This window comes from Mastigoproctus giganteus, chromosome 3 (assembly GCF_048544385.1).
Source record: "Mastigoproctus giganteus isolate SK-2022 chromosome 3, ASM4854438v1, whole genome shotgun sequence".
Classification (NCBI taxonomy): domain Eukaryota; kingdom Metazoa; phylum Arthropoda; class Arachnida; order Uropygi; family Thelyphonidae; genus Mastigoproctus; species Mastigoproctus giganteus.
Window position 1 is genome coordinate 25,487,962 of NC_143577.1, and position 26,115 is coordinate 25,514,076.

The window sequence follows — 26,115 nt, forward strand, 5'->3', positions numbered from 1 at the left end:
ATCAGCATTGAGCATGCTCAAACCATTCAAGGCTTTGTACACCTCTATCAGATCACCCCGCTGGTGCCTAGTTTCCAGACACTGTAATTTGCAAAACTTAAGCCTTTCTTCGTAAGAGAACCCCTTTGTCCCATTCACCAATCTAGTTGCCCTTCTCTGTACTCGTTCCAGCAGCTCTACATCCTTCCTGAAATGAGGCCTCCAGGCCTGTATACAGTACTCTAGGTGTGGCCTGACCATTGCCTTATACAAGGGAATAATCACCTCCTTATCCCTGCTAGAAAAATTCCTATATATCATTGACAATACACCATGAGCTACTCTTGCAGCTCGTCTGCACTGCTCAGAGAACTTCATATCTGCCTGCACCACCACCCCCAGGTCCCTTTCATTCTCTACCACTGTCAGTGTAGTACCACAGAGTTGATACGTTGCTCTGGGGTTGCTGTTTCCCATATGTAGTACTTTACATTTGTCAATGTTAAACTTCATTTGCCACCTCGAAGCCCATCTGCTCAACCTTTCCAAATCCTGTTGCAGCAGCATAGTGTCAGTAGTGTCCTTGACAACCCTGCCAACCTTCGTATCGTCTGCAAACTTGGACATTAAGCCTGATATACCATCATCAATATCATTTATAAATACAGAAAACAATAAAGGCCCCAATACTGAACCCTGAGGGACTCCACTAATAACATTAGTCCACGATGAGCAGTGTCCATTGATTACCACTCTCTGTCTTCTCCCCCTCAACCACCCCTTTATCCATAGCAGCAACTTGCCTCCAATGCCACACTGCTCCAATTTGTGCAGCAGTCTTCCATGTGCAACAGTATCAAAAGCCTTTCTAAGATCCAAGTATATAATATCAAAGTTATTCCCTGCATCCAGTTCTTTTGTGACTGCATCATAGTATCCAATCAAATTGGTCAGGCAAGACTTCCCCTTAACAAAACCATGCTGTGTCCTAGCTATAACTGAAGTCTTGTCTAGATGATCCTGCAGTGCTTCTTTCACCAGTGCCTCCATTAATTTTCCGGGAACAGAAGTTAAACTAACAGGTCTATAATTACTTGTGTCAGCCTTTGATCCCCCTTTGTGAATTGGGGTCACATTTGCACATCTCCAGTCAATGGGTACCTCCCCTGAGTCCAAGGAAGCTCTCATAATTATGGCTAAGGGTTTGCTTACCTCCTTTGCTGCCTCCTTTAATATAACTGGATAGATCCCATCCACCCCAGGTGCCTTTCTTGTGTTTATCTTCAACAATTTCTCCTCCACTTTGCTCTCAGTTATTACAAGATTCTCTAGCTTACTGCTAGAGTTGAATACACCTCTGGCATTCCCCTCGCTGAATAACTCCTCATGTGTGAATGTCGATGCAAAATATTCATTTAGTTTGTTAGCTACCCGAGCAGGGTCATCAACAGTTGACCCATCGATCTCAAGTGGACCAATCTGATTCATCCCCTTCCTTCTAGAGTTTACATAAGTAAAGAACTCTTTGCTGTTTTTCTTCGCATCCCTTGCCAAGGATCTCTCGTAATCTGCCTTCGCCTGCCTAACCTCCTTTGTAACTTGGTTACAGATCAACTTGTATCTATCATAGGCATCCGTGTCACGTGTTAATTTGTATGTATCCCATGCATTTTTCTTCTCTGCCATATGCCTCATTAGTTCATCTGACAACCATTTAGGCCTAAACCTTGAACAATATTTCTTAGTTGGTATGTAAAGCCTAGTAGCTTCCACAATAAGTTCTTTGAATGCTTCCCATTTTGAATTTGCTGTTGGCAATATCATCAGTTGATCCCACTGTATAGAATTTAAATACTGTCTCAGTCCATTGTAGTCGCCTTTACGAAAGCAATACCCCTTCCCTTTACCCCTAATGGTAGTTACCTCTTTGAGTAACTCCCACTTCAGCACACTGTGATCACTGCCACCAAGTGGTTCATTTATCTGCAGATTCTTAATGCATGAAGAATCACTACTGATAATCAAATCAAGAGTATTACTCCCTCTAGTTGCCTCCCGAACATGCTGATGTAGAAAACAATCATCCAATAAATCCACAAAAGCCTTGCTACTGTGTGAGTGACCAGCCCCCAAATTCCAGTCAATATCTGGGAAATTAAAATCCCCCATTATAAGACTCTCTGATTTACTGGCCCACTCTATTTCTCCGAACAGTTTCTTATTATACTCATCAGAGTCATTAGGCCTATAGCACACTCCTACTCTCAATTTTGATCTCCCAATGCTTATGTCACACCAAACTGACTCGACACTGCACTGTCCAGCGATGTCGACTGGCTTCACTTCCTTGGATTTTATGTGTTTTTTAACTAATAGCATAACCCCTCCTCCCTTCCTATCCTGTCTATCCTTTCTGTAGACATTGTACTCCCCAAATTCCAGTTCTGCATTTCTTATATCTGTGTGACACCACGTCTCTGAAATCCCCACAATATCTGCCTTTGATGTTTTGAGCAATACCTCAAATTCATCAAATTTATTTACTAAACTCCTAGCATTGGTGTACACACAAGTATACATGCACCTGTTCTTTTTCTTAGCTACCCTAACACAACCCATGTGTTTACTTGTACCCCAATGATTCCCAGCAGTCTCTGAAATATCCTGCATCTTATTTTCCAGGCTGCGGCTCATTCCAATAGAAGCAGTGCAAGAATCACTTTCACCTCTGCCAGTGGCTACTGTTAATCTATTAGTCCTTGTATCCCCCCAATCTAGCAGTTTTCCGACCCACCTAACATTGCCTCGATAGCATCAGCAAACATTCTTGCACCCTTTCTATTTAAGTGTATCCCATCCCTGTAGAAGCAGTCTCTCCTGTTAACAAGTACAGACCAGGCTGAAAAAAATTCTACCCCTTGAGCCCTGCACAATCTTTCCAGGGCCGAATTGATTGACAGGGCTCTCATCATATACTCCCTCCTATCGTGTCTGGGCAGAATTGCAGACACTTTCAATTTCAACCCTAATTCACGGCTTTTTTTCATCAGTGACCTGTACTTGTCAAGTAATTCCGCCGGTCTCCTACTCTTAATGTCATTAGTGCCAACGTGTACAACTATATCACCTTTTGTGCCCTTAAAAGATGATATCCGCTCTACAACGTCATCAACTTTTCCCCCTGGCAGACATACCCTGGTCCTATTCCACCTATCCTTTTTACAAAGCATGTTTCCCGTTTCCCTGACAATAGAGTCACCAACAACTACTAGTTCCTTTGGGACCAGCGCATTCTGCCTTGGGGGTTGCCGCTGTGTTCCGCGATGACCAAGTGCAAGCTCTGGCATTGGTGTGGGCAGCTGAGAGCTTGATGGGCCCCTCACTTGTAATCCTTCGAGGGCATCCACCCTATCCTTCAAGCTCTCATATAGGCCCATAACAACGCTGAGTTGTCGCCTTATCTCCTTACACTCCTTGCATCGCACACACACAAAGACATCCCCCATGGCAGTATCATGTCCCATACTTGACTGCTCCGCAAACATCAAGCAAATAGTGCATCTTACAAGGCTGTGATTCAGAGGACAACTGCCCCCCTCAGTTCTCCCCTGGGCCACAGCATTCCCATTAGCTTGAGCCCTTTGCTTTGCTGCTCTGGTTTGAGTCATGATTTAGATTTACTTTCAATAAAATTTCAATTTCTGTACAAAATTAAATCCTAAACTTGTATCCAAACACAGTTATAACGCTATATTTATGTTTCAGTAACGAGTGTTATCTACGGAATATTTACGTTTCAGTAACGAGTGTTATCTGCGAAATCCCTTTATATAACTTTCGTATCAAGTTATGTATTAATTATTTGTTTTTACTAATTATTTATGTTACGTAACCTAAGTGGTTATATGTATTCTTTTCCATTCTTTCTTTTCTTTTCCATTATGACTTCTTTTCTTTATTAATTCTTTCTTTCTTTCTATCTATTTTCTTTCTTTCTATTAATTCTTATAATTAATTCTTTTCCATTATGACTTAAGTACTTTGCATTAGACACTACGAATATAACGAATTTCTTGATGATTCCTCTCTCTCTCTCTCTCTCTCTCTCAGGGTAAGGCAGGATTTTTTTTTTTTTTTTGCTGGTGCAGCATAAGCCTCAGGCTTCCTCACACCATATGGCTAATAATAATAATAATTTTATCTGAGTAACTTTGCAGGGTAGTAGATATATTCCTCCAATTTATTTTTTCTAAAAATCGAAAAATAAAAAAAAAAAAATGAATGGAAACAGGAAATTATCATTGCTTCCCTTTTTGCATTGTGTGATTATCACTTGTCCGATCTTTAAAAAATGCAATAGTGGAGGATATTCACTATATTCCGAATATAGTGAATATGTTATCCAGACAACCTTGCAGGGATAGCAGATATATCTATTCCCCTCCCCCCACCTGTTTAAAAATCGGAGTTAATTTGCCAGTGCAAAAAGGGAAGCAATGATAATTTCCTGCTTCATTCACTTTTCAGATTTTTAAACATGGGGTGAGGACAAATCTGCCATCCCAACAAGGTTGTTTGTGTAATGTATTAACTACGAGTATAGGTGCCGGCAGGATATTTTTCAAGGTGGTGCGTGGGGGAATAAAATTTTTTGTTCCCACCTGCACGTGCTGCCAGCACCCACGACTACCAGTATATTCGGCATACAGTGAAAACCTAATACAGATGACCTAGCCATATAACAGATATATCTCCTCATGAATGTTAAAATAAAACAGCACATGCCATTTTATTATAACATTTATAAGTGTACAATATCACAAAATGGTTATGCTGTTGTATACGTTGGTAGTAATGATGTTAAGAATAGGTAATCTAAGGATTTACAACCCTGATAGGTAGGATAGTTGGTAGGATCGCCATCATCCCTACACCAGGTGGAAAAGACCCGAGTTTGAATCCCATCGATGACGGGAGGAAATTGTGTGTCTTTTTCACAATGGAGCTGAGTTAGTCTCGGGAGAGAGCACTATGGTTTTTCATCCAGCAAACAGAAAATCGACCTCAAAACACAGACATCAGACGCAATTTACAGACAATATACGCAGGGCACCATGGCCTTAGTCATTGATGCTCCTAAAACACAACACCAACCAATCTGATCTGAGGATTTATGTAAAAGTCATGAGTTAGGATTAAAGCTGAATGGCTGAAATTCAGCTTAGACACGATAGGTTGGTTATTAGGATTTTTATGGCGCATCAGCATAGACATGATAGGAGACGTTATGGGAACCTTGTTAATCAATTCGGCCCAGGAGAGACTGCATGGCTCATTTTTCGCAGCACGGTTTATACTGGTTAGCAGGAGAGAGAGAGAGAGGGCGCGCTTTTACAGGGACAGAATACACATAAATAGAAGGAATGATGCTATCATGGTAGTGTTAGGTTGGTCGGGAAACTGCGGGATACATAGACTAATACATTGGCCATAAGCAGAGATGAAAGTGATTTTTGCATTGCTTCTATTGGGACATAGAGCAGCCTGTGAAGTGTTTGAGATTGCAGTGCCTGCTGGGGAAGGGTCCTCATGAGATAAGCAAATATATGATGAGCTCTGTTTGGGTTTCCTAAGAGCAAAAACAGATAAATGTATACGCGCATGTATAGTAAACAAATTTGATGAATTTGAAGTACGTTATCAGATAGGGATATCGAAAACATCGTGCCACTCAGGCAATTGGGGATGTGGAATTGAATATGGTGAGTATAATGACAGAATGTGGTGTGTGTGTGTGGGGGGGGGGTTATGACGCAATAACAAAGCAACTGAATGCAAAAAATGCATTTTGATCATATATTTAAGTAGAGGTTTTGATATTGTTCTGCATGAAAGACTGCCTTGCATATTGGAGCAGTGTGGAATTGGTAAGTTTTTGTTGTGGATAAAGGGATGGTTGATTGGCAGAAGACAGAGGGTGGTTATAAATAGGCACTGCTTCTTGGACGGATGTTATTAATGGAATCCTGCAGGGTGCAATGCTGGCTCCCTTACTATTTATTAACGATATTGATGATGTCATATCCAGATTATTGTTTAAGCTTGCAGAGGATACAAAGGTTAGCAGGTTACTTATTCACAAGAATCAAAGTAATAACCACTGTAATAACAGCTAAAAAAATTAGACAGGTCTGCTGAGAAGTACCAATTGAAGTTTAACCTTGAAATATGGAATGTATCGCATAATGACATCATTATTTCAGAATAACATATCAATGAGGTCCTATCGCACTCAAGAGATTTAGAGGTGATTCTACAGTCTCATATGAAGTTTCCGAGCACTGCAGACAGGCAACTAGACCAACTCATTGGATTATGTTAATGATATACAAAGATTTTTCCAACAAGAACAAGGAAGTGATTATTCCATTATATAAGGTAATGTATAATATAATTAAGGTTATATAAGGTATAATTATTCCATTATACCTCGAGTACTGAATCAAGGTCTGGAAACGCCATTTTAGAAAAGGATTTGCATCTGTTGGCACATGTGCGGAGAAAAGCAACGAGATTTGTAAGGGGAACAGAAGGGTACTCTAACCAAGAAAGGCAGTTTCCAAATTGCAGCGCATGGAAATTAGGCACCTTTGAGGAGACCTGACTGAACCGTTTAAAGCGTTAATTGAATTCAGTAAACTAAATGTGGATGGCATCCTTACTCTTTTTTTTTAAAAAACATACACAGTGAGACAAACTTAAATTGGAAACATATAGCTGCAGGATAGATGTGGAATTTGCTTTCAGCGAGAGTAATTACTTTTACCTGAGGAAAAAGATACTCGACTGAACTAACTGCGTTGACAATACTGATCAATTTCACCCCAGGGGCTCACATCTGGTGAGTATGGGCTTGGCACATCCAGAGTCCTAAACTGGATATCATCTCTCTCTCTCTCTCTCTCTCTCTCTCTCTCTCTCTCTCTCTCTCTCTCTCTCTCTCTCTCTCTCAGGAAACTTACAGGTCTGGAGACCTCATTTCAAGAAGGATGTAGAGCTGCTGGAACGAGTACAGAGAAGGGCAACAAGATTAGTGAATGGAACAAAGGGGTGCTCTTACGAAGAAAGGCTTAAGTTTTGCAAATTACAGTGTCTGGAGACTAGGCACCAGCGAGGTGATCTGATAGAGGTGTATAAAGCCTTGAATGGTTTAAGCATGCTCAATGCTGATGGGATTCTTCCTCTAGCTCAGAAAAATCACCTGAGAGGGCATAAATTCAAATTGAGGAAAGACAGATGTAGGATAGACGTGCGGAAATTTGCCTTTAGCCAGCGGGTGGTTGGTTGGTGGAACAGACTTCCATCCCTTGTGGTGGAGGTTGATAGCCTAAATAAGTTTAAGGCTCAGCTGGACAGGTATTTTGAACGAACAGAGGGGTGAAGTGGAAGTGGGTTTTTTTTTTTTTTTTTTTTTGGCTGATGCTGCATAAGCTTGCTTTCTTGCATCAAATGCCTCTACTAATGCTAACTTTTTTTTTTTTTTTTGTTTTGGCTGGTTGGTGCAGCATAAGCCTCAGACTTTCTTGCACCACATGGCTAATAATAATATTATTATTATTCTGTCTAGCACTTAACCTGCTATCCACCATGCTCAACAGTAGCAAGTACGGATATAACCTCAAAGAAAGAAGGAAGAACCTGTACACCCTCACCCACTTGATGTGCACGTATAACATCAAGCTCTATGCACGTATAACATCAAGCTCTATACTTCTCAACAGAGAAGTACCTCCAGCAACTACTCCAGATCACCGAAGAATTCATGATATTAGGATGGAATTTGGTCTGATTGCACCAGGAAAAATTAGTCAACCGAAACTACAAGCGGCACACTGGGAAAGAGATCGAAGCCATGGCAGAGGGAGAGGCCTACAAATACTTGGGGATGATGCAGGCCCAGCAGTTACAGCACAAGGAAATTAAGGCCTGCTTGACCAAAAAATACCATCAGAGACTCAGAAGCCTGCTGAAAGCAAAGCTGAACAGAGGGAACACAGTTAAAGCTATAATCACCTATGCAGTCCCAGTGCTAACATACTCCTTCGGGGTAATAGATTGGACTAACACAGAGCTGGAGGATATCATGAGAAAGACGAGGACAATGATGACCAAGAGCCGCGAACACCACAAGAAATCAGCCATGAAGAGACTAACAATTGCCTAGAAAGGAGGAAGGGGCCTAATAGACCTCATTGAGCAACAGAACATAGTGATTGCTAACCTGAAGAATTACTTCCAGAAATACACAGCAGCACTCCGCCAGGCCATAAGGAAGATATACAAGCGATATATCCCACTCAACCTATGCGAGGAGTCTCCTCCCAACCAGGAGGCACAAACGAAGCTAGAAAGATGGGTAGAGAAAACACTCCATGGCAGACACTACAATGATCTTCATCAAGATCACAGATAGAATTGCATCCAATTCAACTGAAGGACTCATGCTCGCCATCCAAGACCAGGTAATCAACACCAGGAACCATAGAAAATACATTGCCAAGGAGCCTGGAGTGTCGGATGACACATGTCGACGATGCCACCTGGCCTCAGAAACGATCCAACACATCACCACGGGATGCAAAGTTATCATCCAGACAGTACACTCATAGACACGACCAGGTAGCCAGGATAATACATCAGAATCTAGAAAGGAAATACCACTTGATCGAAGAAAGTGTACCCTACTACAAGTACGAACCCCAGGCAGTACTAGAGAACCAAACAACAAGCTGTACTCGGACCGTGCCATAATAACGGATAGGTCAATACCGCACAACAGACTAGACATAACCCTTGTAGACAAGAAGGAAAAGGCTACAGATCAGATTGACATAGCAGTACCCAACACTGGAAACCTGCAGAAAAACCATGGGGAAAAAAATCAGGAAGTACACGAACCTAAGACAGGAGATCAAATAGATGTGGTATATGCAACTAGTACCGATCATCGTGTCAACCACAGGTATGGTGCCAAAGACCCTACATAAAGGACTAGCAGCAATCGGTCCTCCAGCGAACACCTACAAGGAACTCCAGAAAGTCACAATCCTGAACACCTGTAGGATAGTCAGAGAGTTCCTCGACTAACAGTAACACCAGACATAACAACAACCACCCTGTGTACTTGGTAGGAATACCCGTCACGAGGTGGAACCCCAATTAGGAAGAAATAATATGAGAGCAATAATAATAATAATAATAAGTTCCAACAATTTGTTTAAGAAGGTTCATTAAAGGGAAATTATTTATTTTATTTCTCTCCACTGCATATAGATACGCACGAAGCAAATAAAGCTTCTTTTTCTATTAGTTATTCTCCATTACATTTTAATCACACCCTGATACAAATTAAAAAGTTAAAAAAATCTATTACAAAAGAAGCAGTAATAAGTATTAATTCCATTAAGAACTTCGCTCTTACTTTTTCTAGCTCGAAATCTTCCATTCCGTGTATATTCTCCACATGGCATGTATCCCCTATAAATAAAAACAAAAGTATAGGTGAATGCAGTTTTTAAATACAAACTACCAAAATTACAGTACATAAAATCAGATATGCAATTCTGTTAAAGCGGACAATTTTTAAACGTTGTTGTCGGGTTCCAGGCACATCAGCGACTTCGACCATATTGTCCTTCTTTATATTATGCCTGTTCAAATGTGCGTAATGTCACGGGCAGATTTGCATGTTGAGTAGCTAAAAAACTGTTTTACCTTCTGTCATAGACAAGAATCGAACCAAGATCTTTCTAAATGAGTGAACATTGACAAAACGACTATACTGTCACTGACTCTAAATATTCTGAAATATGTGTTGCTCATTCTACAAGTGGAGGTGGCTCAAGATTTAATACAGGATTTAATAATTTCTAGTTTATGTAGACGCCCATCTTTATTTAGTAGTACTACCACCACCAGAAAGCGTTTTTTTTTTTTTTCTTAAGAGATAAAAGAAGAGTCTGTTACAACGTTTTACCTTGTATATTGGTTGAAAATAAAAAAAAAAAAAAAAAAAAAAAACAGAATTCTGATCCAGTTACTGACACAAGGTATGTTTGTGGACCTTTTTTACAATATGGCTGAGTTAGTTAGCAAGAGTAGCATGGTTTTTTCTCTCCCGGAAACTCGAGTTAGCATTAGTAGAGGCATTTGATCCAAGAAAGCAAGCTTATGCAGCATCAGCCAAAAAAAAAAAAAAAAACCCACTTCCACTTCACTCCTCTGTTCGTTCAAAATACCTGTCCAGCTGAGCCTTAAACTTATTTAGGTTATCAACTTCCACTACAAGGTACGGAAGTCTGTTCCACCAACCAACCACCCGCTGGCTAAAGGCAAATTTCCGCACGTCTATCCTACATCTGTCTTTCCTCAATTTGAATTTATGCCCTCTCAGGTGATTATTCTGAGCTAGAGGAAGAATCCCATCAGCATTGAGCATGCTCAAACCATTCAAGGCTTTATACACCTCTATCAGATCACCACACTGGTGCCTAGTCTCCTGACACTGTAATTTGCAAAACTTAAGCCTTTCTTCGTAAGAGCACCCCTTTGTTCCATTCACTAATCTTGTTGCCCTTCTCTGTACTCGTTCCAGCAGCTCTACATCCTTCTTGAAATGAGGCCTCCAGACCTATATACAGTACTCTAGGTGTGGCCTGACCATTGCCTTATACAAGGGAATAATCACCTCCTTATCCCTGCTGGAAAAATTCCTGTATATCATTGACAATACTCCATGAGCTACCCTTGTAGCCCGTCTGCACTGCTCAGAGAACTTCATATCTGCCTGCACAACCACCCCCAAGCCCCTTTCATTCTCTACCACTGTCAGTGTAGTACCATAGAGTTGATACGTTGCTCTGGGGTTGCTGTTTCCCATGTGTAGTACTTTACATTTGTCAATGTTAAACTTCATTTGCCACCTCTCAGCCCATCTGCTCAACCGTTCCAGATCCTGTTGCAGCAGCATAGTGTCAGTAGTGTCCTTGACAACCCTGCCAACCTTTGTATCGTCTGCAAACTTGGACATTAAGCTTGATATACCATCATCAATATCATTATAAATACAGAAAACAATGGACCCAACACTGAGCCCTGAGGGACTCCAGTAATAACATTAGTCTACGATGAGTAGTGTCCATTAATTGCCACTCTGTCTTCTCCCCCTCAACCACCCCTTTATCCATAGCAGCAACTTGCCTCCAATGTCACACTGCTCCAATTTGTGTAGCAGTCTTCCATGTGCAACAGTATCAAAAGCTTTTCTAAGATCCAAGTATATAATATCAAAGCTATTCCCTGCATCCAGTTCTTTTGTGACTGCATCATAGTACCCAATCAAATTGGTCAGGCAAGACTTCCCTTTAACAAAACCATGCTGTGTCCGAGCTATAACTGAAGTCTTGTCTAAATGATCCTGCAGTGCTTCTTTAACCAGTGCCTCCATTAATTTTCCTAGAACAGAAGTTAAACTCACAGGTCTATAATTGCTTGTGTCAGCCTTTGATCCTCCTTTCTGAATTGGGGTCACATTTGCACATCTCCAGTCTATGGAGATCTCCCCTGAGTCCAAGGAAGCTCTCATAATTATGGCTAAGGGTTTGCTTACTTCCTTTGCTGCCTCCTTTAATATAACTGGATAGATCCCATCCACCCCGGGTGCCTTTCTTGTGTTTATTTTAACAGTTTCTCCTCCACTTTACTCCCAGTTATTTCAAGATTCTGTAGCTTACTGCTAGAGTGGAATACACCTCTGGCATTCTCCTCGCTGAATAACTCCTTATGTGTGAATGTCGATGCAAAATATTCATTTAGTTTGTTAGCTACCTGAGCAGGATCATCAACAGTTGACCCATCAATATCAAATGGACCAATCTGATTCATCCCCTTCCTTCTAGAGTTTACATAAGTAAAGAACTCTTTGCTGTTTTTCTTTTCATCCCTTGCCAAGGATTTCTCGTAATCTGCCTTCGCCTGCCTAACCTCCTTTGTAACTTGGTTGCATATCAACTTGTATCTATCACAGGCTTCTGTGTCATGTGTTAATTTGTAAGTATCCCATGCATTTTTCTTCTCTGCCATATGCCTCATTAGTTCATCTGACATCCATTTAGGCCTAAACCTTGAACAATATTTCTTAGTTGGTATGTAAAGCCTAGTAGCTTCCAAGATAAGTTCTTTGAATGCTTCCCATTTTGAATTTGCTGTTGGTAACATCATCAGTTGGTCCCACTGTATAGAATTTAAATACTGTCTCAGTCCATCGTAGTCGCCTTTACGGAAGCAATAACCCTTCCCTTTACCCCTAATGGTAGTTACCTCTTTGAGTAACTCCCACTTCAGAACACTGATCACTGCCACCTAGTGGTTCATTTATCTGCAGGTTCTTAATGCATGAAGAATCACTGCTGATAATCAAATCAAGAGTATTACTCCCTCTAGTTGCCTCCCGAACATGCTGATGTAGAAAACAATCATCCGATAAATCCACAAAAGCCCTGCTAGTGTGTGAGTGACCAGCCCCCAAATTCCACTCAATATCTGTGAAATTAAAATCTTTTTTAACTTGACGAGTTTATCGTCAAGGAAAAAGCAAATCGACCAGAGAACAGGGGCTCACATCTGGTGAGTATGGGCTTGGCACTCCCAGGGTTCTGAGCTTGATATCATCATTCTTCTCTTTCTTGGTGATTCTCTTTTCTTCTCTTCTCTTCTCTTCTCTCTCTCTCTCTCTGTCTGTGTGTTTCAGGGTAACTCAAATTTCTTTTGGGCTGGTGCTGCATAAGCCTCAGGTTTCCTAGCACCACATGGCTAATAATAATAATTTACAGACATGTTATATACGGTACATTACGCCCCAACTTGCTGATGCACCCAAAACCCTACAACAACCACATAAAAAAAAAAAAAAAAAAAAAATATATATATATATATATATATATACACACACACACAAATTTTCTTAATTTTCAAAGTTTTTATTAAAATAGAACCAACTTGTTTACCAGTTTTTATGAAAATATTTTCTATTACGTATAAAAAAAAAAAAAAAAAAAGGAAATATTTTAGAAATTTCTAGAATATCTGTGAATATGCCAGAAAGATGTAGAAAACTCATGAATGTAGTAAAACACTAGAAGATTCCTAAAAGTTGTAGATGACTTTAGAATCTCAAAATGGAAGCATTGTTTCGATATTATAGATGATTGTAGAATGTCATGCAATTACATAAATTCAGGAGTAAAAGCTGTGACTTCTAAAATCGAACACCCATCATTTAGAAAGAGTGGTGTGAATTTTGTGTGTTTCGTGGAAAAGCATGGAAAGAAATAAGGAACTGTATGTTGAAAAAAATAAGTGCTGAATGCATTTTTCGACTTATACCTCAGGCTATGTGAAAATTTAAATGGCGTACAAGTTAGTGCAAGAGCTTCATATAGAGTTTGCTGCATGCTAACACGATGCTTTTGCACTAACTTATACGTCAGTTAAAAGAAAAATGCTATTTTAAGTTTTATAACTCTGTATAAAGAAAGTTAATACATAAGAAATATTGGCAAAAAACTTGGTGTTTCCTTTAAAGGAGTACAACTATCATTCGACTGTTCAATGTGACTGGCAGTTTAAAGGACAAACCACGACCAGGACGAAACGCGTAACAAAGAAGCACAAGATGAGACCATAACACTGATTTCTAAACGCAATAGACGACTTACCGAACCAGAAATCCGAACTGAGTTCAATAGAAACAGAGAAACTCCCTTGCCTACATTTACTAAAATATTTTTCCTTAAACATGCAGGCCTTCATTAGCATTAGCTGAGGCATATGACGCAAGAAAGCAAGCTTATAGAGCACCAGCCAAAAAAACCCCATTCCCATTTCACACATCCGGTCAATCTAGTTCAGTCTTAAGTCATTTAAGCTATCAACTTTTCCACAACAAATGGCAGTCTGTTCCAGCAATCAACTACCCGCTGACAAAAGCCAAACTTCTGCATATCTATTCTACAACTGTCCTTCCTCAATTTGAATCTATATCCCCCCTCAGGTTCTTAATCTGGGCAAGCTGAAGTATCCCTTCAGCACTGAGCCTGCTCAAACCATTTAAGCCCTTGCACACCTCAATCAGATCACCTCGCAGGTGCCTAGTCTCCAGATGTTGCAACTTGCAGGATTTGAGCCTCTCACCAATCTTGTTGCCCTTCTCTTTAATCGTTCTAGCTACTCTACATACTTCCTAAAATGATGCCTCCAGACCTGTACGCAAAACTCAAAGTGTGGCCTGACCATTGCCTTATACAAAGGTATATTCAGAAAAATTCCTATACAAACATTAACAAAACTCAATCACCTGCTCTGGCAGCCCGTCTGCACTGCTCAGAAAAATTCATATCCGACTGCACAATTATCCCAGGTCTTTTTCATTCTCCATCTTCCTGAGTGTATTACCACACAGTTGGTATGATTCCCTTCGGTTACTGCTACCCATATGCAGTACTTTGCATTTGTCAATATTAAATTTCAGTTGCCACTTCTCAGCCCATCTGTCTAACTTTTCTAGATCCTGTTGCAGTAGCATACTGTCTTTACTATCATTAGCAACCCTGCTGGTATCATCTCCAAACTTGGACATTAAGCCTGAAAAACCTTCATCGATATCATTGATAAAAACACAAAACAACAATGGACCCAGTATCGAACCCTGGGGGACTCGACTAATAATATTAGTCCACGTAGAGCAGTGTCCATTTATGCCATTCTCTGCCGTATCCCACTCAACCATTCCTTTATCCATTGCAGCAACTTGCCCTTAATGCCAATCCGCTCCAATTTGTACAGCAGTCTTTCATGTGCAACAGTATCAAAAGCTTTCCTGAAATACAAGTATATGATATCAAAATTATTTTTTGCATCTAGTTCTTTTGTGACCACATCGTAGTATCCAATCAAATGGATCAGACAAGATTTCCCTTTAACGAACCCATGTTGTGTCTGAACTATTACTGCAGTCTTGTCTAGGTGATACTGCATCGCTTCATTAACCAGTGACTCCATTATTTTCCCAGGAACAGAAGTTAAACTATCAGTTCTATAATTATTTTCGTCACCCTTTAATCTCCCTTTGTGAATTGGGAATACAGTTGCACATCTCCAATCTATGGGTACCTCCCTTTAGCCATAATTATGAGAGATACTGTCTTAATTATGCTAAGGGTTTGCTTACTTCCCTTGCTGCCTCCTTCATTATAACTGGATAGATTCCATCTGCCGCAGGTGCCTTTTTTATGTTTAACTTCAACAATTTCTCCTCCACTTTACTCTCCGTTATTACAAAATGATTTAGCTCCCTGTTTGAATTTAGTAAACTTGGGTCCTCTCCTTCTTTAGAGAATTCCTCATGTGTGAAATAGTGTCAGTTTGTCAGCTATCTGAGCAGGATCATCAACAGTTGAACCACCAACAGCAAGTGGACCAATCTGATTCATCCCTTTTCTTATACAGTTTACATAAGTAAAGAAGTCTTTGTTTTTTTTTTTTTTTTTGGCATCCTTTGCCAAGGATTTCTCATAATGAGCCTTTGCTTGCCTGACCTCCTTTGTGACTTGATTACAGACTAGCTTATATCTGCCATAAGCTTCTGTGTCACCTGATAATTTATATGCATCCCACGCATTTTCCCCCAAGTTCCACGCAAAATCTGGAAAGTTAAAATCCCCCATTACAAGACATTCTGATTTACTGGCCCAATCTATTTCTCTGCACAATTGTTCGTTGTACTCATCAGAGTCAGTAGGCCTATAACGCACTCTTACTCTCATTTTCCCTTTCCCAGTGTTTATGTCACACCAAACTGATTCAATATTGCACTGTCCACCCATGTCAACTGGATGCACTTCCTTAGATTTTATGTGTTTCTTAACTAACAACATAACCCCCTCCTCCCTTTCTATCGTTTCTGTATACATTGTACCCCCCAAATTCCAATTCTGCACTGCTTATATCTGTGTGACATCATGTCACTGATATTCCAACAATATCTGCCTTTGATGCCTTGATCAGCACTTCAAATTCATCAAATGTATTTACTATACAGTAAATCCTCGCTAATCATGATTAATTGGAGGGAGGAGAGGTCATCCGGATTAAGCAAAAATCCGGATTAGTGAAGCAAAGGATAGCCTTAAAAGAACAAAAACTTAGAATACAAATAAATGGAAAATTGAATAAATAAAATACAGGTATGCTGATAAAAATAAATAAAAAAATATCAGTCTAAAGCCTTTAGTTAAAAACTATTAAAAGGCAAAAACTATTAAAATACATTTATCCATCGATAGATGATTAAAATGTATTTATTTTTATACATTTCCAGATGGCGCTGGCGTCTCACTCCAACGTCGCTTGATCGTTGCTCTGAATACCACTTAAATACAGTTTCTTCCAGCAACACTTTTGTTGGCTTTTTTAATGTCTGCCTATTTGATACACTGCTTTTATCACTTCCCACATCGAATTTTAAAGCAAATGTCTTTATAGATTCTTTTTGATGTTTAATATCTGTCACAGTCTGTTGGCCAATACCAAATTCTTCAGCAATTTTTTTCCAGGAACACAATTTAAGTTGTTCTATCGCTTTGAGCTTGTTAATGATAGTTAAAGTTTTTTTGTTTTTTTTTTTTTTTTGAGCATTAGCAACTAAGGCCATATTGCTCCTAGATATGCAGTGGTCATTCCCTGACCTTTCCGCATCCTCTGTATTTGGTGGTGACGGGCTCGAACCCCGGTCTAATCAAGAAGCGTGTGCTACGCACTGCTGCTCCTTCCCACCTGGCTATGGAGGCGCCATAGTTAAAGTAACGCGTTTTATTTTTATTCCACTTTTCAGTTCTTTAGGACCAATAATTATATAAAATATGTATAACTTATTTACATATATACATATAAAGCCAGGGGCCCAACATCTGGTGAGTATGGGCTTGGCACACCCAGGGTCCTGAGCTGGATATCATCATTTTTCTCTTTCTTGGTGATTTACCCCCCCCCCCCTCTCTCTCAGGGTAACTCGGGAATTTTTTTTTTTTTTTTTTTTTTTGGCTGGTGCAGCATAAGCCTCAGGCTTCCTTGTACAATATAGCTAATAATAAAGAAGTACGCAAATGAAGCTATATAGGCAATAACATCCGTCCGACTCGGAGTCAACAACGATAATGAACAACACGCAAGGCAATGTAATGCATGTTCCGTCTCTCTCTGCACAGTCACTGACTGTGCAGAGAATACCTGCCTTTCTAAATACCATGTGTCTTTCAAAGTACTCAAATGTCAACAGAATTTTTCATATTTCGATCCGGATTAGCGAGTGTTTACTGTACTTCTAACGTTGGTGTACATGCAAGTCGTTTAGCGGTCTGAAACCCTATTAAAACCAAAAAACTTAAAGAAACGGTTGACTTATTATTATTAATAGCCATATGGTGCAAGGAAGCCTGAGGCTTATGCTGCACCAGGAAAAAAAAAAGTTCCCGAGCTACTCAGAGAGAGAGAGAGAGACAAAAGTAGAAGGGATTCGCCAAGAAAGAGAAGAATGATGATAGCCAGCTCAGGACCCTGGGTGTACCAACTCCATACTCACCAGATGTGAGCCCCCGGGGTTAACCTAAGAGCCATCAACGTTGGACATTTGAAGGGTGCAAAGTCGTACTCTGGACTGATGAATTCAAATTTGAAACTTTTGTATCCAAGCGTAGAGTTTATGTGAGATAATCAACTGAAAAAAAAAAAAAAAAAAAAAATGGTGCTGCATTTTTTAGTGTCTACGATCAAGCATGGTGGTTCCATCGTAATCTAGGGTTGCTTCTGTTTTTCTGGTGTGGGGAACATCGTCAGAATTGAAGGAATTTAAGAAAAGAATGCTATAAAAGAATTTTTGAACATAATGCACTATCCTCTAGACTTCGACTTTGTGGAAGAAATTTATATTACAACAGAACGATGACCCGAAGCACAGCTCAAAGTTGGGCAGGGACTTTATAGTAACTAAATAACAGGAGAAGATATAGTAGTAGTAGTAGTAGTGGCACATGATGCAAGAAAGCAAGTGTAGGAGCTTATGCAGCATCAGCCAAAAAAAAAAAAAAAATCATCACACCATTCCCTCCAAATGCCTGTCCAGTTCCTCCTTAAATTTATTTAACCTATCAACTTCCACAACGACAGATGGAAGTTTGTTCCAGCAATTAACCACCCGCTGGCTAAAGGCAAATTTCCGCACATCTATTCTACATCTATCCTTTCTTAATTTGAACTTATGTCCCCGTAGGTTCGTAATCTGAACAAGTGGAAGGATCCCATCAGAATTCAGCGTGCTCAACCCATTCAAGGCCTTATAGACCTCAATCAGATCACCGCGCAGGTGCCTAGTCTCCAGCCACTGCAATTTGCAGAACTTAAGCCTCTCTTGGTAAGAGAATCCCTTCATTCCCCTCACCAATCGTGTTGCTCTTCTCTGTACACGCTCAAGCAAATCTACATCCTTCCTAAAATGAGGCCTCCAGACTTGTACGCAATACTCAAGGCGTGGCCTGACCATTGCCTTATACAGAGGGACAATCACCTCCTTTTCCCTATTTAAAATTATGGTGTGGCCATCCCAATCGCGTGACTTAAACCGAATAGAACTTTTACAGGATGATCTAGACTGTTAAATTTGCCCATATTCACAGAATTATGAGAAACATTGCAGATCACTTGGAATAATGTTAATCAAGACACTATTGTAAAATTAATAATAGTCTTGATTGCCAGAATGCCACGTCTGTGTAAGGCAGTGATAAAATCTCATGGAGAATATGTTGATTAAAAATCATAATATCTGTTAATATTAATCATGTCAATATTTTCTGCTGTAGATTTTTTTAGTGCTTAATAAAAAAAAACTTACAATACTTTGTAATGTTCTTTTCTATATTAAACCTTATATTATCATAGTTAATTTTAAAAAATAAATAAAAAATAACGACACGAAATCTTTTTCATACGCTGTGATTCCAGATTTTTTAGGCAGGAGTGTAGGTTGTTGAATATTTTACACTTTCGGAATGGCAGTAAATCCTCCCCTCCACATTCGGAAACACGACAGGAAGCTCAACTGATAAGCCTGGATTGCACTAAATTATCTTTTTTTGGAGAATGTATTTGTCCATGCTTTTTTGTTTTTAATTCTTCGTGATCATAACCCCAGGGGCTCAAATCTGGTGAGTATAGGCTTGGCACACCCAGGGTCCTGAGCTGGATATCATCATTCTTTTCTTTCTTGGTGATTCCCTTCTACTTTTGACACACACACACACACACACTCTCACTCTCTCTCTCTGGGAGAATCGGGAATATTTTATTTATTATTATTATTTTTTTTTGGCTGGTGCAGCATAAGCCTCAGGCTTCCTTGCACCATATAGCTAATAATAATAACCCTCGCATAGAACACGGGGTGGGGGGGGGGCAGTGATTACTGTCGCCATCTTTCCACACAGTGCGAGGTTGGCCTGGGTCGAATTCTATCTAAATAAAAGAAACTTCTCTGGGCTTCTCCCCCCCTCCTTTTTTTTAAAGAAAAGAAAAGAAAAGGTTGGAATGTTTCTCCCCACCCATAATTTATGATATGTGTTGGCGGAACAGTCAAAATTTGAATTGAGCAAAAACACTGCTCAGGTTGTTAATTAAAGTTTTATCAGGTGATTAAAGAAGTTGGGTTTTTTCAAGGTTAATGTTTTTACAAAAATAATGTGTAAGCTTGGATATGCTTCGAAGGTACAAGTGAGTCAGTTGATGCCTAGCAAGCGTGAAACGGCCTCCGTAGCCGAGTGGTCAGGAGCGGGAGTGCAGTAGCACACGCTCTTTGAGTAGACCGGGGTTCAGGCCCCTGACTGCTGAATACGGTCGATCTGCCAATCCGCACTGGACCAGCGTGGCAGATTATGGTCCATTTCCTTCAGCATGAATTGTTGAGGAGGCTTCCATCCTGTAGTGGGTTGATAATGGCTGCACTTTACTTTTTTTACTTTAAGCGTGAAATGTGGTTCGGTAAAATAGTGGAAAGTAACGAAAAATTATCTGCTCCAGTTGCATTTCGACAAGATATAGTGAGTAAACGCACCGAAGAAAAAAAAAAGGTAAATATTTATCGGTTAAATTTAGAATATGGTCGGTATCCCATGAATATTTGCGACAAGAAGTGATTGGCATGTCTAGCTCTACACAACGATTACTGTCTTTGCTGTGATTGGAAGATCTTATCTTGTATCATATTAAAGCAGCTCATGGGCGAAGCTAGATCTGCCGATCACTTCTTGTTACAAAGATCCATAAGACACTGGACCATATTCTAAATTTTAACCTATGGTTACAGGAGCGGATTTAGGTCGATTGAGGCCCCTGGCGCAGAAGAAAATATTGGGCCCCTTAAAAAAAAGAGACAGGGAAAATAAAAATATATGTTAACCATTTTTTTAAATAAATAAAAAATATTATGTACTATTAATGTTTTATTTCCAATAAAATTTGAATATAATATATGTAATATATTTAATAATAGCATAATAATAATCACAAAGTTTTGAACTAATATATTCAACTAATTTGTTGGGGTTTTGAGTGGGCCCTTTAGAAGTCAGGGCCCAGGGCGCGCGCCCGGTGCGCCCGCCGTTAAATCCGCCTCTGCATGGTTAGTCTTTAGAATATGCCACGCTATACCACGGATCATTGCGAGGATCAGTAATTTGCATGCCCTTGGCCCCTCCCTCTCGTTGCTTTCCTCAGTGATTGGAAGCACTGACCGCTTTAGTATTCAAGGCCTTGAATGGGTTGAGCACACTGAATTCTGATTGGATCCTTCCACTTGTTCAGATTACAAACCTAAGGGGGCATAAATTCAAATTAAGAAAGGACAGATGTAGAATAGATGTGCAGAAATTTGCCTTTAGCCAGCGGGTGGTTAATTGCTGGAACAAATTTCCATCTGTCGTTGTGGAAGTTGATAGGTTGAATAAATTTAAGGAGGAACTGGACAGGCATTTGGAGAAAATGGTGCGATTTTTTTTTTTTTTTTTTTGTTGGCTGATGCTTTATAAGCTCATACATTTGCTTTCTTGCATCACATGCCACTGCTACCCTTTTCAGTTGTAGTTATTTCATCCCCTTGCCGCTGGATTAAAGTCGGGTAATTAACAGCCTATCAAAGTAACGTGTGGGGGAATATAAGCCTGTGCATCACGCCACGCCTCACCAACGACCGCTTGGTAGGCTTATCATATTCTAAATCTAAAGACTGAGCTGACCTATTTATTTGGTGATGAGTCACTTGATGACGCTCCATGTTAGGGATGACTGACAGCCATTGATAACGATGAACTGAAGACTGCCATTGAGTCATATTCAAGCCAAACATTCCAGGTGCTTGCACAGATTCGATGTGAGTGACGAAGTCATTCGTTACATTTGCATTGACTGGGAGAGGTGCATCAAATCGAACATATGAGTTCAAATAAAACTCACAATATGTACACATGGGCCACAGAAATACCTCATGATAATGTTGAAACCACCCATGATTGTCTGAAGATGTATATATGTTTTAGCCTTCTTTAAAGCACAGAAAACATCACTCCAGAGAATTTCTTGTCGCTGCTTTCGTTTCACAATAATGAGGCATTTTTGGACCAAGTATTGATGTCCGACTACCATGAAACAGTCCCTGCTACAGCAGAAGTGAGATGTCCCCAATTTGTCTTGATCATTCATAGGCATTCAAAAACAGGTTTCACATGCATGGCAAAACTTGGTGCTACCAATAATGCTTCGCCTATTTCAGACCTATATAATATCCATAAAGACAGCAGCAGGCCCAAGGTATTTCCGCGCCCCTAGCAGAAAGATTTTTCGGCGTCCCTTTACTAAGGATATATATATATATATATATATTTTTTTTCATGATTTGTAAAATTTGGCGTCCTTAAAGAATGGCGTCCCGGGCAAGAGCCCTGCTGGCTAGCTCGTACCTTAATCCGGCACTGGATAGTAGCCAACGGGGCTAGCCGGGTGGGTAAAGTGCCTGCCTGGTAACCCAAAGGTTGCGGGTTCGAATCCCGCCTCGGGCTTGGATATCACGATGGTGCCGCACTATCTGGTTGGATCTCACGGCCACGAAGGAAGCAGGGAAAAAACTGGTTCCTTCGTGTATTGCTCACATCATACGAAAAAAAAAAAAAAAAAAAAACTGGATAGTAGAGTAGTCTGGAAATAATCTTCCTGACATTATGTGTGCCGTTTATATGTACATAAAAATGTCACAAAAACAAACCCCTCGATTGATACGAAAATATTTACACTCGAGAAAAACGTATCGTTGGATCACACAACTAAAAAAAAAAAAAAAGTTTTTGTTTTGTTTCATAGTGTAAATGCAAACGTGTGCTTGTTCTTAGTGTTTCCATACTTCTGGTACAGTATGTGTAGCATAATTATCGATACTACATTATTATTATTATTATTAGCCATATAGTGCAAGGAAGCCCGAGACTTTGGCTGTACCAGCCAAAAAAAATTCTGAGTTACCCTGAAAGAGAGCACAAGAGTGAGAAATAGAAGGGAATCACCAAAAAAAAGAGAATAATGATGATATCCAGCTCAGGGCTCTGGGTGTGCCAAGCCCAAATTCACCAGATGTGACACCCCGAGGTTTTAATACAACTGCTATATTAATATGAATATTTTATGAGCCTATTGAATTCGTCTATTGTTAACTATTCCCAATGTCAAGTATATTGATCAATTTGTCAATTGTCTTCTTATCCAAAAAATAAAAACGTAACTTTTTAACTAAAACTTGCCGAGTGTGGAATTTATAGTTTCCGTTATATTTATAGTAAATTTACCAAAAAGATTATTTACTTATAAATTAAAGTTTTATTTTGGTTATAAAGCTAATACCGAACGTTAAAAACTGATAACAGAAACAGTTTCTTGAATGCAGGTGGTAAATACTTTTCTGAACGAATTGCTCTTATTCGTTTTATATCACAAAATAAGTGGGGGTAGACTACCGTGTACTAGCTTCGCGAAAGCGCGCGAAGCTAGTACACGGTGAGTCATATTCCAGGAATACCGCACCGCATATACAATAAAATTGCAGTTGCAAGCCGTTTAAATTACAATAAACCAGAACAGGTGTATTACGATTCCATCGAAAAGCCAAAATAGCAATTTCACAATCTTCTTCTCTTTGATTGGATAAAATTAAATATGATCGTTGTTTATGCAAATTGTTCACTGTTAACCTATTAAAAAAAAAAAAAAAAGGCTATTTTTCTAGCTGTGGAGGATCGCCTGTATTATGAAATTAAACGTCTATATAAAAAAAAAAAAGGAATGTAAAAATTAACGTTTTCTACAATCGGAGGGACAAGTATCCCCCACCTGATGCCCATGCTTCATATGTAAACAATATGCCAACTAATTTTTGTAATCGGCAGCTCTAAAGATCTAATTCTGAATTGCCAAAGGGCTTTAAAAACATAAACCTTGCACTACGTTAACATAAAGGAAGGAAACAGCCAGTTGATAATACAAATGAATGGAGTAATGTTGCATACGGTTATAAAAGCATGCTACAGTTATCAGTACAAACTTACCTTTCCTTTCTTTACTCAAAATTGGTTCTTGTTCATCTTTATTAACACAAATGTCAGCCACGACAAGGATACCAGCGAAAAATATAAGTGGCAAACCCATAAAACCCATTTCAGTTATGTTTCGTGGCACATTACCACAGTTCACCTTCGCTAAGAGAAGAATGACAAGAGGGGAGACAGACTTCTGTTATCTCAAAGATAAAACGGGTACACAGGTTAATCCCGTATTTTTTAAGTTGGTCGTCACCATGTCACAACTCTTAAGTATCTTAATTTTGAAACAAGAAAAGAAATTTTATATAATTTATTTGTGATCAAAATTTTAATTTGCAATCAACAAACAATGAACTTTATACAAGAAATATAAGAAGTTTCTTGTATTATTTTGAAGTTTGTAAATCTAAAATTTTGAAGCTGTGGTCAATACATCTAGTTTTGCCTAGTAAAAATAATTAAGTCGAAAAATATTAGTTTATTAATTTAGTAATATAACTCTGTAAATCCTTCCCCCCTTTTCATGTTTCTTATACAGGAGCACTCATTCATTTTTAAGTTCGTTTGTGCAATTTCAAATTTATTTTTACTAAATATTAATGTAATTTGTTTATGTATTAGTTACAGAAGTGAGAACAGCTGCGCTTATCGAATGTTCAAGACTAGTGTAATTTGAATTTTTAACGAATGGAAAAACGCCCAGATAACATCCGAGAACAGCAACTGAGGCTGAAATTGTAAGTTGTCAGAATGAGGTGCATGACGTCTAAAACAGATTATCAAGTGTAATTTCGCTACTTTGTTCTTTCATCTTTGAAGGGAAAGGGTCCAATTATTCATTGCAGCTACATGAGATCGTGCATCGACTGAAACCATTAGATATAATTAAGGGCTCTTTAATCGGTGAGGGACTGAAGTTAGCCGATCTCAGGAGGAAGGCGTAGGATTCTTCTCTTTAATCATTCCGAGTTTTTCAGCCAGCACAATATGCAAATCGGCTCATGAACACACACCTGTACAGATTTAATACGCAATGGAGCAATATGGTCTAAGTCGTTTATACTCTTATTATTATTATTATTAGCCCTATGGTGCAAGGAAGCCTGAGGCTTATGCCGCACCAGCCAAGTTGCTGAGAGAGAGAGAGAGAGAGAGAGAGAGAGAGAGAGAGAGTGATAGAGGAATCACCAAGAAAGAGAAGAATGATGATATCCAGCACAGGACCCTGGGTGTGCCAAGCCCATACTAACCAGATACGAGCCCCTGAGGGTACCAAGAACAGTGATATTCCTCCACATTAGTAGTGGCAAATGATGCAAAGTTTTTGTTGTTGTTGTAGGATTTTAGGCGCATCAGCAACTTAGGCCATATGCGCTGTATATAATGTCTGTAAATTGCGTATGTTATTATTATTATTATTATTATTATTAATATCCATATGATGCAAGGAAGTCTGAGGCTTATGCTGCACCAGGAAAAAAAAAAGTTCCCGAGTGACCCTGAGAGAGAGAGAGAGAAAGAGAGAGAGAGAGAGAGAGAGAGAGAGAGAGAGAGTCAAAAGTAGAAGGGAATCACCAAGAAAGAGAAGAATGATGATATCTAGCTCAGGACCCTGGATGTGCCAAGCCCATACTCACCAGATGTGAGCCCCCGTGGTTGATGTGGTTGATTTGCTGTTTTCTGGACGGAAATTTCGAGTTTCCGGGAGAAAAAAGCTATGCTATCCTCGCCTAAGACCGAATAACTCAGCCACTTGGTGAAACCAATAAAAATTCCTCACTTCATTGTAGGATTCGAACTCAAGTCTTTTCCACACGGTGAGGGGAGGAAGGTGATTATACCAACTGCGCTATCGACGAAGAATAATGATGCACGAAAGCAAGCTTATACAACATCAGCCATAATAAATAATAATTAATAAAAAAAACCTAAATAAATAAAAAAAATGCTCATCTGTACATCTCCTCTAACGATTGTCTGATTCTTCTTTAAATTTATTCAAACTACCACTTTCATTGCACCAAACGGAAATTCGTTCCAATTCCAACAATCAATTACTGGCTGGTCGAAAGCAAATTTCCACACATCTGTCCTGCAACCATCTTTTTTTCAATTTAAATTTATGTCTCTTTATGGGTATAGTCCGAAAAAGAGTATGAAAGCCATCATCATTTAGTTTACTTAATCCTTTTTACCAAAAAAACATTTCGGTTCTGCAATTTTCAGAACTGAAGTCTTTCTTGGTGAAATATCCTTGTATACCCCCTTTTATCTTTTTTTTTTCTTTTGGATTCTTCGTCTTTCTCAAAGTATTTCATAATGTTCGCAACAACTTCTCTAGCTTGACAATGGATAATTTTACAACGTATATAAAAACTACAAAATACGATGA

At 39.4% G+C, this 26,115-nt stretch overlaps 1 protein-coding gene across 1 annotated transcript in view; it reads right to left on the reverse strand.

The window, feature by feature from the left end:
• Positions 1-23,869, reverse strand: part of LOC150087815 (uncharacterized) — a 74,210-nt gene extending 50,341 nt beyond the window's left edge. Inside the window, exons 1-2 of the mRNA XM_090370440.1 lie at positions 23,730-23,869; positions 9,461-9,516 (exon numbers count right to left, since the gene is read on the reverse strand). Of these exons, the coding sequence (XP_090226566.1) occupies positions 9,461-9,516; positions 23,730-23,838 (165 nt within the window). The 5' untranslated portion in view covers positions 23,839-23,869. The remainder of the gene's footprint in view (positions 1-9,460; positions 9,517-23,729) is intronic.
• Between the last annotated feature and the right edge of the window lie 2,246 nt (positions 23,870-26,115).